We start from the raw sequence: 12,356 nt of genomic DNA on the forward strand, positions 1-12,356 counted from the left end.
TTTGTATATACCCAAATTGGTAGATTAAGTTTCTTCATCTTTGTTTTGCACACTTCCTTTGTCCCATGTTTCTACTCATGACCATATTCTCTAGCACAGTGGTATCCACTGCATCTTATATAGGAAGAGGATGGAAACAGTGTCAGCTGAGATGCCTATAGGAGCGAGTATAAGAGAAGGAGAAGGGAGGGGTAAGGAATTAAAAATGGGACAAGGGAGATCTGATCAAGATGGCAGAGGAGTAGGACATGGAGCTCACATTCTCCCACAGATACATCAAAATTACATCTACATGTGGCACGATTCTCACAGAACACCTACTGAATGCTGGCAGACAACCTCAGACTTCCAAAAGGGCAAGAAAATCTACACATAACTGGGAAGAAGAAAAAAAAAGAGAGAGAGAGAGAGAGGAATTGGGAAAGTAGCTGCACCCCTAGGAGGGAGCTGTGAAAGGACAGGTTTCTGGACATTGGGAAGCCTCGTCACTGGTGGGGAGATCAGCTGGGACAGAGGGGGAGCTTCAGAGACATGGAGGAGAGCAGAACAGCCAGTCTGCAGAGGGCAGAGCAGAGAGAGAGCTGCATAGATGGTCGGTGCCACCCAGCACTCACTAACCTGAGATGCTTGTCTGCTGGGGCTGGAGGGCGCTGGGTGCTGAGGCTCAGGCTTCAGAGGAGGACTGTGGTTGGCTGCATGGAGATAGCCTGAGGGGGCAAGGTGCGGTGCATCACAACTGAGGGAGTACAGGAAGAAGCCTGGGACTGCCAGAGAGTCATGGCGCCACTGTTGGGGGACACGCAGGAGAGGGGCAGGACCACCATGGGAGCATCCTTCTCTGAGCGTGCACTCTCAGACAGCAGGGCACGGCCTACACGAGCCCCGGGGCCATCTCGGACTCCAGAGGCAGGTGCAGACCACTACAGCCACCAAGGGTCCCGTGACCGTGTGCCCACCACTGCCCCCACTTCCCAGGAGCTTAAATACGCCCCACACCTGCACACCCCCACCCAGGGGATAATGGCTAGCACATGCTGAGTAAAGAGGCAACAGGCATCCAAACCAAAAACAGCCCTCACGCCAAAACATTATTAAACCCACACAAGCTGTGCAGGGATGCTCCTGCATGTAAATAGGCCTCCAAAAACTACAGTACATAACTGTTTCTCCTGAACTCACAGAGTAAGAGAAATATAAGTAAAATGAAGCAGAGGAAGCACTCCCAGGTAAAAGACCGAGAGAATTCCCCTGAAGGAACAATGAAACAGACCTCTTCAGTCTAATAGACAAGGAGTTCAAAAGGAGGTAATGAAAGTACTGAAGGAATTAGGCAAGGCTGTCAACAGAAATGCAGATTTATGTAAAAAGCAACTAGAAACTATAAGGAGGGGCCAAGAAAAATTAGAAAATTCATTTGCCAAGATGGAAGCTGAGCTAAAGGCAACAAATAGCAGAATGAATAATGAAGAAAGAATAACTGATCTGCAAGATAATGGAAATTACCCAATCAACACAGCATACAGGAAGCCAAATGGGGAAAAAAAGAAAGCAGTATATCTAGGGGATAATATAAAGTGGGCCAATCTACACACAGGAGGGATTCCAGAAGGAAATGAAAAAGGGATTGAAAATGTATTTGAAGAAATTATGGCTGAAAACTTCCCAAAAAGAAGGAAACAGATATCCAGATACAGGAATCGCAGAGGGTCTCAAACAAGATGAACCCAAACAGACCTACACCAAGACATAGTTAAAATGGAAAAAGTTAGAGAGGCTTCTAAAGGCAGCAAGTGAAAAAGAGCTAATTACAAGGTTACTCCCATAAGGTTATCAGCTGATTTCTTTACAGAAACATCGTAGGCCAGAAGGGAGTGGCAAGATATATATTTAGTCCTAAAAGAGGAAAACCTACAACCTAGGATACTCTACCTAGCAAGATGATCATTTAGAATAGGAGAGAGAGAATTTCTCAGACAAGCAAAAACTAAAAGAATGAAGCAATACTAAACCTATTTTAAAAGAAATATTGAAAGGTCTTCTCCAAATAAAAAAGAAGCAAGAAGATATAAGGAGGAAATCACAAGTGGAAAGTAAATAAATTAGCCAGTATACAGATCAAAAAGGAAAAAACCTATTTGTGAAAGCAGTGACACAAGGAACAGCAAAAGGATACACATGGAGATACAGAAAAGAACATCAAAACCATAACATGTGGAGAAGGAAAGAAAAATGTTTTTTTTTAAAAATGGCAATAAATACATATGTATCAATAATTACTTTAAATAACAATGGATTGAATGCTCCAATCAAAAGACAGAGTGGCAGACTGGATTAAAAAAGCAAGAATCTACAATATGCTGCCTGCAAGAGACCCACCTTAGGGCAGAGGACACACACAGATTGAAAGCAAGGGGATGGAAAAAGATATTTCATGCAAACGGAAATGACAAAGCAGGAATTGCAATACTCATATCAAACAAAGCAGACTTTAAAACAAAGGTCATAAAGAAAGATAAAGAGCAGTATATAATGATAAAAGGATCAATATGAGGATTATACACTGGTCCACATATATGCGCCTAATATAGGAGCAGCTAAATGCTTAAAGCAAATACTAACAGATAAAGGGAGAAATTGGTGGCAATACAGTAACAGTAGGAGACTTCAATACACCACTCACAATAAATGCACACATCTTCTAGACAGAAAATCAGTAAGGCAACAGAGATCCTAAATGATACAATAGAACAGTGAGACTTAATTGATATTTTCAGGACATTACGTCCAAAAAAAAAACCAGAATAAATATTCTTTTCAAGTGCACATACTAGGGCTCAAAACTAATCTCAACAAATTTAAGAGTACAGAAATTATTTCAGGCATTTTTTTCTGGCCACAATAGCATGAAACCAGAAATCAACCACAGGAAAAGAAATGAGAAAAAAAAGATTACATGGAGACTAAACAACATGCTACTAAAAAAACCAGTGGATCAACAAGGAAATCAAAAAGTAAATTCAAAAATACCTTGAGACAAACGACAATGAAAACACAACCATAACAAAATCTATGGGACGCAACAAAAGCAGTTCTTAGAGCAAAGTTCATAGCAATACAGCCCTTCCTCAAAAAAACAAGAAAAAAATCTCAAACAACCTAACCTACCACCTAAGAGAATTAGAAAAAGAACAAAACCTGAAGTCACCAGAAGGAAGGAAATAATAAAGATCAGGGAGGAAATAAATAAAATACAGATTTAAAAATATAGAAAAAAAAATCAGTAAAACCAAGAACTGGTTCTTTGAAAGGATAAATAAGATTTTCAAACCTCTGGCCAGGCTCACCAAGAAGATGAGAGAACCCAAATAAATAAAACAAGAAATAAAAAAGGAGAAATCTCAACCAATACTGTGGAAATACAAAAAACCATAAGAGAATACTATGAACAATTATATGCCAACAAATTTGGCAACCTAAAAGAAATGGACAAGTTTCTAGAAACATATACAGCCCACCAAAACTGAATCAAGAAATAGGTAATGCGAACAGACCAATCATTAGAAGTTAAATAGAATCCGTAAAAAAACAAAAACAAAACAACCTCCCTACAAAGAAAAGTCCAAGGCCAGATGGCTTCACAGGTGAATTCTACCAAACATCCAAAGAAGAACTTATACCAGTTCTTAAACTCTTCCAAAAGACTGAAGAGGAGGGAACACTCCCAAGGACATTCTATGAAGCCACCATCACCCTGATACCAAAACCAAAGACACCACCAAAAAGAAAAAATAATTACAGGCCAGTATCTTTGATGAATATAGATGCAAAACATCTCAACAAAATATTAGCAAACAAAATCCAACAACACATAAAAAAGATCATACACCACAACCAAGTGGGATTCATCGCAAGTTCACAAGGATGCTTCAACATATATAAATCAATGTGATATACCACATCAAGAAAAGACAAAGACAACATGATCATCTCAGTAGATACAGAAAAAGCATTTGTCAAAATTCAACATTCATTCATTATAAAAACTCTCACTAAAGTGGGTATAGAGGGAACATATCTCAGTATAATAAAAGCTATTTATGACAAACCCACAGCCACTGTAATATGAAATTGTGAAAAACTGAAAGCCTTCCCACTAAAATCTGGAACAAGACAAGGATGCTCACTCTCACCTCTTCTATTCAACATAGTATTGGAAGTCCTAGCCACAGCAATAAATAAGAGGTATCCAAATTGGAAAGGAAGAGGTAAAATTGTCACTACATGCAGATGACATAATACTATATCTAGAAAACCCTAAAGACTCCACCCCAAAACTACTAGATCTAAATGAATGAATTCAGCAAAGTAGCAGGATACAAGATTAACATACAGAAATCTGTTACATTTCTTTACACTAATAACGAAATATCAGAAAGGGAATGTAAAAAACAAAAACAATACCCTTTAAAATTGCAATGAAAAATAAAATACCTAGGAATAAATCTGACCAAGGAGGTGAAAGACTTATGTGATGAAAACTATAAAACATTAATAAAGGATTAAAGAGAATTTAAAGAAATGGAAAGATACCCCATACTCTTGGGTTGGAAGGGTTAATACTGTTAAAATGTGAATACTACCCAAAGCAATCCACAGATTTAATGTGATCCCGATTAAATCACCCATGACTTTTTTTCACAGAACTAGAACAAATAATCTAATAATTTATATGGAACCATAAAAGACCCAGAATTGCCAAAGCAACCCTGAGGGAAAAAATCAAAGCAGGTGGCATAACTCTCCCAGACTTTAGACAATACTACAAAGCTACAGTCATCAAAACAGTGTGATATTGGTACAAAAACAGATATACAGCTCAATAAAACAGAATAGAGAGTCTAGAAATAAACCCACACACCTATAGTCAGTTCATCTTCAACAAAGCAGACAAGAATATAAAATGGGGGAAAGACAGTCTTCAGCAATGGGGGCTGGGAAAGTTGGACAGCCACATGTAAATCAGTGAGGTGAGAACACACCCTCACACCAGGCACAAAAAGAAACTCAAAATGGCTGAAAGACAAACATAAGACATGACACCATAAAACTCCTAGAAGAGAACATAGGCAAGACATTCTCTGACATAAATTGTACCAGTGTTTTCTTAGGTCAGCCTCCCAAGGCAATAGAAATAAAAGCAAAGTTAAACAAATGAGACCTAATCAAACTTACAAGCTTTTGCACAGCAAAAGAAACCATAAACAAAATGAAAAGACAACTTACAGTATGGGAGAAAATATTTGCAAACAATGTGACCAGCCCAGGCTTAATTTCCAAAATATATACACAGCTTATACAACTCAACAACAAAAAACAATGGGCAGAAGATCTAAATAGACATTTCTCCAAAGAAGAAATACAGATGGCCAATAGGCACATGAAAAGATGTTCAGCATTGCTAATTGTTAGAGAAATGCAAATCAAAACTACAATGCGGTACCATCTCACACAGGTCAGAATAGCCACCATTAAAAAGTCTACAAATAACAAATGCTGGGGAGGGTGTGGAGAAAAGGGAACCCTCCTGCGCTGTTGGTGGGAACGTAAGTTGGTGCAGCCACTATGGAAAACAGTATGGAGGTTCCTCAAAAACCTAAAAATAGAGTTGCCATATTGAGCCAGTAATCCCACTCATGGGCACATATCCAGACAAAACTATAATTCAAAAAGATACATGCACCCCTATATTCATAGCAGCACTATTCACAGTAGCAAAGACACAGAACCTAAATGTCCATCAACAGAAGAATGGATAAAGAAGATGTGGTACATATATACAATGGAATACTACTCAGCCATAAAAAAGAACAAAATAATGCCATTTGCAGCAACACGGATGCAACTAAAGATTATTCATACTAAATGAAGTAAATCAGAAAGAAAGGTAAATACTATATGATGTCATTTATATGTGGAATCTAAAATATGGCACAAATGAGCCTGTCTACAAAACAGAAACAGACTTGCAGACATAGAGAACAGATTTCTTGTTGCCAAGGGGGAGAAGCAGAGGAAAAGGGATGCACTGAGAGTTTGGGGTTGGTAGATGCAAACTATTACATTTAGAATGGATAAACAACAAGATCATATATTGCATAGGGAATTATATCCACTCTCCTGGGATAAACCATAATGGAAAAGAATAGAAAAAAAAGAATGTATATGTGTGTATGATTGAGTCACTTTGCTTCACGGCAGAAATTAACACATTATAAATCAACCATACTTAAATTTAAAAAAAAAACAGGAAAAGGAAAAAAAATAGGACATGGTACCATCTAGTAAATTGTGCCTGTAAGACAGCTACACCTTCGAGCCTGTTAGCTTTGCTGTTATTCTTTGGTAGTTGAGAGATGTATCATTTTCTATACTTCTAAAAAACCTATTGTCACCTCTCCTGCTATCCCCAACATTTTACCCTGCCACTATAATTCATTTTTGTCTCTTCATGTTTTATACTTCACTCTTCCTAAAACTATTGTTCTTACGGTCTTGCTCAGGAATTTAGGATTTACATTTGAGTTTAATCTAACTAGCATTTAGCAGGCACGTTCTGATCAAGCAGAGCTGTCCTGCAGGTACTGCAAGAGGCATGAAAGAAGAGTCCCTATCCTGGAAAATCTGGTCATAGTCCCACCAAAGCACTAAGTTTTAGGCATAAGTGTTTTTGAATAGAGTTGGATAAAATGTTTGTGGTCAGATGGGAATAGATTACATAAAGGAATGGTTGTAAATGAAAGTCAGATGGATAGAGAATTGATTCCCCTGTGATAGACTCTGCCTCACATTCTAGTTTTCAAAGGTTGGCCTAAGTTTGCCTGAATCTCAATTGAATCCTTCACCTGAACTTGACATGTCAACCTCATGCTGTCTCCAAGTTGAGTTCTCATTCTTTGTCCAGCATGTTATCAGCTGCCACATGCCTCTCTTATCCTGGCCACATGCCTGTCTTATCCTGGCTTCTTGAAGCTGACTGAACCTGAAACACCTTTTGATGAGCACAAAACTGAATAAGTAAATTTTAAGTGTTAGCAAACCAACCTGTAGGGAAATTCAACATTACTTTCCCATCACTTCCACCACCCTCACTTTTATTATGCAGTCCTCTTCCACTGCTTTCTGTTAGTCATATTGTCGCAGTCAGGATTCAGTCAGGAAAACAAAAGCAGCCACTCTCTATATCCCAGGAGTGAAGGGTTTGTTGTTGGAATTAGAGTTGACACAGCCCTTGGGAGAGCTGGAGGAGGTACGATCAGATCAGGGCCATTGTCAACAGAGCTCAGGGAATTTCTTGCTGACACAGCTCTAGAACACGGGCTCAGGACTTGAGGGGAAGCTGCTGTCATCCTTAGGAATCCCAGGGAAGTCCCCACCAGTGTCTCACTCTGCAGTAGTGGAGCAGGTGGTTTTCAAGAATTCTCTGGAAAGCTTCTGCAAATCTCACAACTGTTGGCTAGAGATGTGTTTATTTCTCACACAAAACTGGAAGCTGAAACTTATATCCTTCCTAGGATTCCACAATTCTTTGAAGACATTTAAGAATATCAATTAACTTCTCTTAATGTTTTGTTTACTTTTAAAATTTATTTATTTTTTGGCCACGCTGTGTGGCATGCAGGATCTTAGTTCCCCAACCAGGGATTGAACCCACACCCCCTGCATTGGAAGTGCAGAGCCTTAACCACTGGACTGCCAGGAAGTCCCTTAATGTTTTAAATATATATTTTAAGAGAGCAGTTTTCAACTGGGGACACTTTTGTCCCTGTGGGACATTTGGCAATATCTGGAGACAATTTTGACCGTCAGAATGGGGGAGGTGCTACTGGCAGCTAGTAGATAGAGGTCAGAGATGTGCTGAACATGCTGCAATGCACAGGACAGTGGCTGTAACACACATTGTCCAGCCCCAGACGCCAGTAGCCTGAGGTTGAGGCACCCTGTGTAGGTCAGTGAAGAGGAAGGAGTGCTGGCTGTGAGGCAGCTCCGGATTATCTCAATCTTGGCTCTAGCACATGTGAGCTGAGATATCTTGGACAATGTGCATTACATATATGAGCTTCAGTCTCCCCACTTCATACGGGCATAATAGTGCCCTCCTTACATGATTGGTAAAGGTTTTGAGATAGCCATTCTGACAGGTCTGTGATGATATCTCATTGTGGTTTTGATTTGCATTTCCCTGATGATTAGTGCTGTTGAGATATCACCTCACACCTGTCAGAATGGATACTGTCAAGAAGACAAGAATAACAAGTATTGGCAAGGATGTGGAAAAAAGGAAACCCTCGTACACTGTTGGTGGGAATGGAATTTGGTGCAGCCACTATGGAAAACAGTATGGAGGCTCCTCAAAAAAATTAAAAATAGGGCAACTGTGCGATCCAGCAATGCCACTCCTGGGTATATTTCCAAGGAAAATGAAAACACTAATTTGAAAAGATACATGCACCCCAGTGTTCATAGCAGCATTATTTACAATTGCCAAGATACGGAAACAACCAGAAACAACCTAAGTGCCCATCAGCATATAAATGAAGAACACATGGTGTGTATACACACACACACACAATGGAATGCTACCCAGCCGTAAAAAAAGAATGAAATTTTGCCATCTGTGACAACATGGATGGACCTAGAGGGTATTATACTTAGTGACATAAGTCAGAACACAAAAGACAAATACTGTATGTTTTCACTTCTATGTGGAGTATAAAAAATAAAACAAATGAACAAAGATAACAAAACCCACAGATACAGAGAACAAATGGTCGTTACCAGAGGGAAGGGAAGGAGGAGGGGCACATGGGGGAAGGAGATTAAGAGGTACAAACTACTAGGTATAAAATAGGTAAGTTACAAGGACGTAAAGTACAGCACAAGGAATATAGTCAACATTTGACAACTTCATATGGAGGATAATCTATTAAAATACCACATCACTATGTTGCACACCTGAAACTAATACTGTAAGTCAACTATACTTCAATTAAAATATTTTTAAATAAGAAAAAGAATCTGACATCTTGAAGTGCTCAGTATAGATTAGCTTGGTGGTGGTTTGTTACTGCTGTGATGACATAAAGATTTGTCTCATTAGCACTATAAAATGTGGATTCTTTTTAGGTGATCCCTAATGGACCCGCCTGGTGTTGGTGGCTTCTTGCCGTCCTTCCCGTCGACCCCCGCTACCAGCTGTCGGTTTTGTCAATGAAGTCTTTGAAAGAACGGTTGACAAAGATACAGCATATACTGACTTATTTTTCTAGAGACCAATCTAAGTAACCAACTGCTTGGATCTTCCTCTAAAATTACCCTAATCTGGCTGTGGTGATGGCCAGATTGTCTGCTGCCTTTGCACATCCAGTGCTGGTTTGAGAAATGTAATGAAACCGTTTTTGTTTTTGTTTTTTCCTTCAACCTCCTGAATCATGTGGTTCTGCAAACAAATACCTTCAACTAGGATTTAGACCACTAAGAACTTGCACAGAAAAACACACAGACTGTGTGTGTTAAACCTCTACATTGTGATGAAGTTGCACTATGTACCATACTCTAAATGAAATGAGAATTCTGTGTGTGTGTGTGCACGTGTGTGTGCGTGGGGTGGGTGGGTGCGTGTGTACACGCGTGTGTGGGGGGGGTGGGTGTGTTGGGGTATGTACGCGCGTGGAGGTGGGGGGGTGTTTGTGGGGGCGGTGGGGGTATGTGTGTGTCGGGTGGAGTGTGGATGGGTGGTTGTGTGTGCAAGCACACGCATGTGTACACGTGTGCATGTGGGTCGTATGGGTGCATTTTCTCTGGCTTTAAAATTTTAAAAGGAAAAAAAAAAAGCCATAGAGAGCTGAACTTGCCGAGGGTCATTTGTTGCCCAAGTTTACAAGGTAGCGATACAAGTTTTTGCAAATTGAATTTGCCTCAAATTTCTCTGTCCTAATGCTTAATTTGCACAAGTATGTAAGCTATGGTATTAAGTATATCACTCTGTCGGAAATACCGCTCTTGCTGAACTGTCTTGACCATTGACTATGACACAGTTTCTTATTTATGTAAATACTCGCATCCCAATAGCCAACAGGCATCGGATGCAGAACCTAGAGCCAGTTTTCAGGAACAATTGCAAACCTGACTTGGTACTGTGCATCTATTCATAAAACACTTAAAACTGTGAAAATATGGTTTACACTTAACTGTACATAAAGGTAAATGGAGAACTCAGTTCAGTTCCAGTTTGTACATGGGGGGGGGGGGCTTTTCACATTAACTGCCCATCTGTGTAATTTATAGTTTGACATGATGTATTTTAAAAAAATTACATAGTGTAAACCCATTAAGGATCTGAGGGAAGAGAAGAAGCTTAATGTAGAACTAAGCTTTTAAAGTATGTTTTTGGTTTTGGTTTTAATTCTGGTCTTGGTGCAAATGTTAGTTATGCCTTATTCATATCACAGTTCGATCACCATGCTGTGACATGGTCTGTATTCATGCTGCCCTGGATACTTTTGTAATTATTCGTTGCAGACTTGTGACTGTCCCTCTTAACTTTCTTTTATGTAAGTAATTTGTAAAAGTTTCTTAAAAATTTTGCTTTTGCTTATTTAATTTTGAATAAAAGCTAAATTCATAATACTTTTTTTCTTAATTATTAAGTCAATGTAAAAAAAAATCAGTGGAGGAATCAAGCTACACAGAGGAAAGAATAGATGAGTTTTACTTACTGTTTTGTGCTGTAAGACGTAAGCTATAGCTTTCAAAAAAAAATTTTTTTGGGGGGGGTCATCTTTTGACCAAACATGAAGTGTCTTAAGGAAGCTTTTGGCGTTGAACCATCCTCTAAAGCACATTTTTCAACCTCTTAAAAAATCCATGTCCCTTTAGGATAAAGATAAGACTCTTACATACATGTTACCCCCACTGGGGACTCCTCTTGACTAAAGAGCCTTGACTCTTTCAGTCCCCAATTTCCCAGCTGGGATTTTTCAAATATAAATAAATCATCTTTTAATAGTAAATGTTTTTATTTATTAAAAAGAAAAAAAAAGAGGCAGAAATGACTGCCTGGATAGAGGGCCACCCTTTGCCCTTACAATTATGCTAATCAAGAATCGATAGTTCTACAGAAAATGTCTAAAGAATGGGCCATTCCCCCAAAGTACCTTATCAATAGTTTCTGAAGTGTTAGATTGAACTTTCTTATCATAAAAAAAACCTGTTAGGGCTTCCTAGGTGGTGCAGTGGTTGAGAATCCGCCTGCCAATGCAGGGGATACGGGTTTGATCCCCGCTCCAGAAAGATCCCACATGCCGCGGAGCAACTAAACCCGTGTGCCACAACTATTGAGCCTGCGCTTTAGAGCCCGTGAGCCACAACTATTGAGCCCATGTACTGCAGCTACTGAAGCCCACACGCCTAGAGCCCATGCTCCGCAACAAGAGAAGCCACGGCAATGAGGAGCCCACACACAACAGAGTAGCCCCCACTCACCACAACTAAAAAGAAAGCCCATGTACAGCAAAGAAGACCCAACACAACCAATAAAATTAATTAATTAATTAATTAAAAAAAAAAACCTGTTAAATAGCTTAAATAGTATCTGGGTGGTATAAAAGAAGAGTTCAGTTACCAATATAGTTCTGTGTAGTTCTCAAAGTATGTTATCACATGGCAGTAGGAGTTACCAGGTGCTGAATCTACATCTGTGATTTGTACCTGCATGTGTCCACACATACATACACACAGCAGCATTAAATGGTCTGTCTCTGTACACACACATACTAATGGAAATTCATGGGTTTTATTTATCATTTGACCCTAGTTTTGTGGTAAATGATCTCTGCTAGTTATTCTGTCTGTGGACTTTCTTTTTAATCTCTGGAAATCTTTTTCCTACTGTACTTTCCATTCAGGTTATCAGAAAGAAAAAAGAGGAAAAGAATCTGACTTTTTTTCCCTTACCACTTTCACTGACCAAGTTCTGTCATGAATTCCGTATTTCAAGTCAAGGTAGCTGGTTGTTGATCTCCTCTTCTCATATACCTATCTCTACATGTCCAGTTCTTTCTGTTCCTCAAGGTCAACTTGAGTGCCTTCACTCAGCCGGACCCTGAATCCACTTGCACTCTCCTTGTACCTTGCTTATAGCACTTATGGAGGCTATCTGAATTAAATACATAAACCCTCTCCTCAGCATCAAGACCAGTGTCTAGCAGTGCAGACAGATTTAGTCTCCAAGACATAGGCTGACTACTGAACAGAGTTGAAATAAATGCCAGTTAAGAAGGGAAGTTGGATAAAGATGG

At 39.4% G+C, this 12,356-nt stretch overlaps 1 protein-coding gene across 2 annotated transcripts in view; it reads left to right on the forward strand.

Moving 5' to 3' along the window:
- Positions 1–12,356, forward strand: part of LONRF1 (LON peptidase N-terminal domain and ring finger 1) — a 66,739-nt gene that overhangs the window by 38,024 nt on the left and 16,359 nt on the right. The window contains exon 12 of one of the 2 annotated variants that reach the window (XM_057696686.1): positions 9,184–9,666. The exons of the other annotated variant lie outside the window; for it this stretch is intronic. Coding sequence (XP_057552669.1) covers positions 9,184–9,342 — 159 coding nt within the window. The 3' untranslated portion in view covers positions 9,343–9,666. Of the gene's footprint in view, positions 1–9,183; positions 9,667–12,356 lie in introns of those variants that run through there. 2 annotated transcript variants of the gene reach the window in all.

The sequence above is a fragment of the Hippopotamus amphibius genome, chromosome 10 (assembly GCF_030028045.1).
Source record: "Hippopotamus amphibius kiboko isolate mHipAmp2 chromosome 10, mHipAmp2.hap2, whole genome shotgun sequence".
In the NCBI taxonomy this organism is placed as follows: Eukaryota; Metazoa; Chordata; class Mammalia; order Artiodactyla; family Hippopotamidae; genus Hippopotamus; species Hippopotamus amphibius.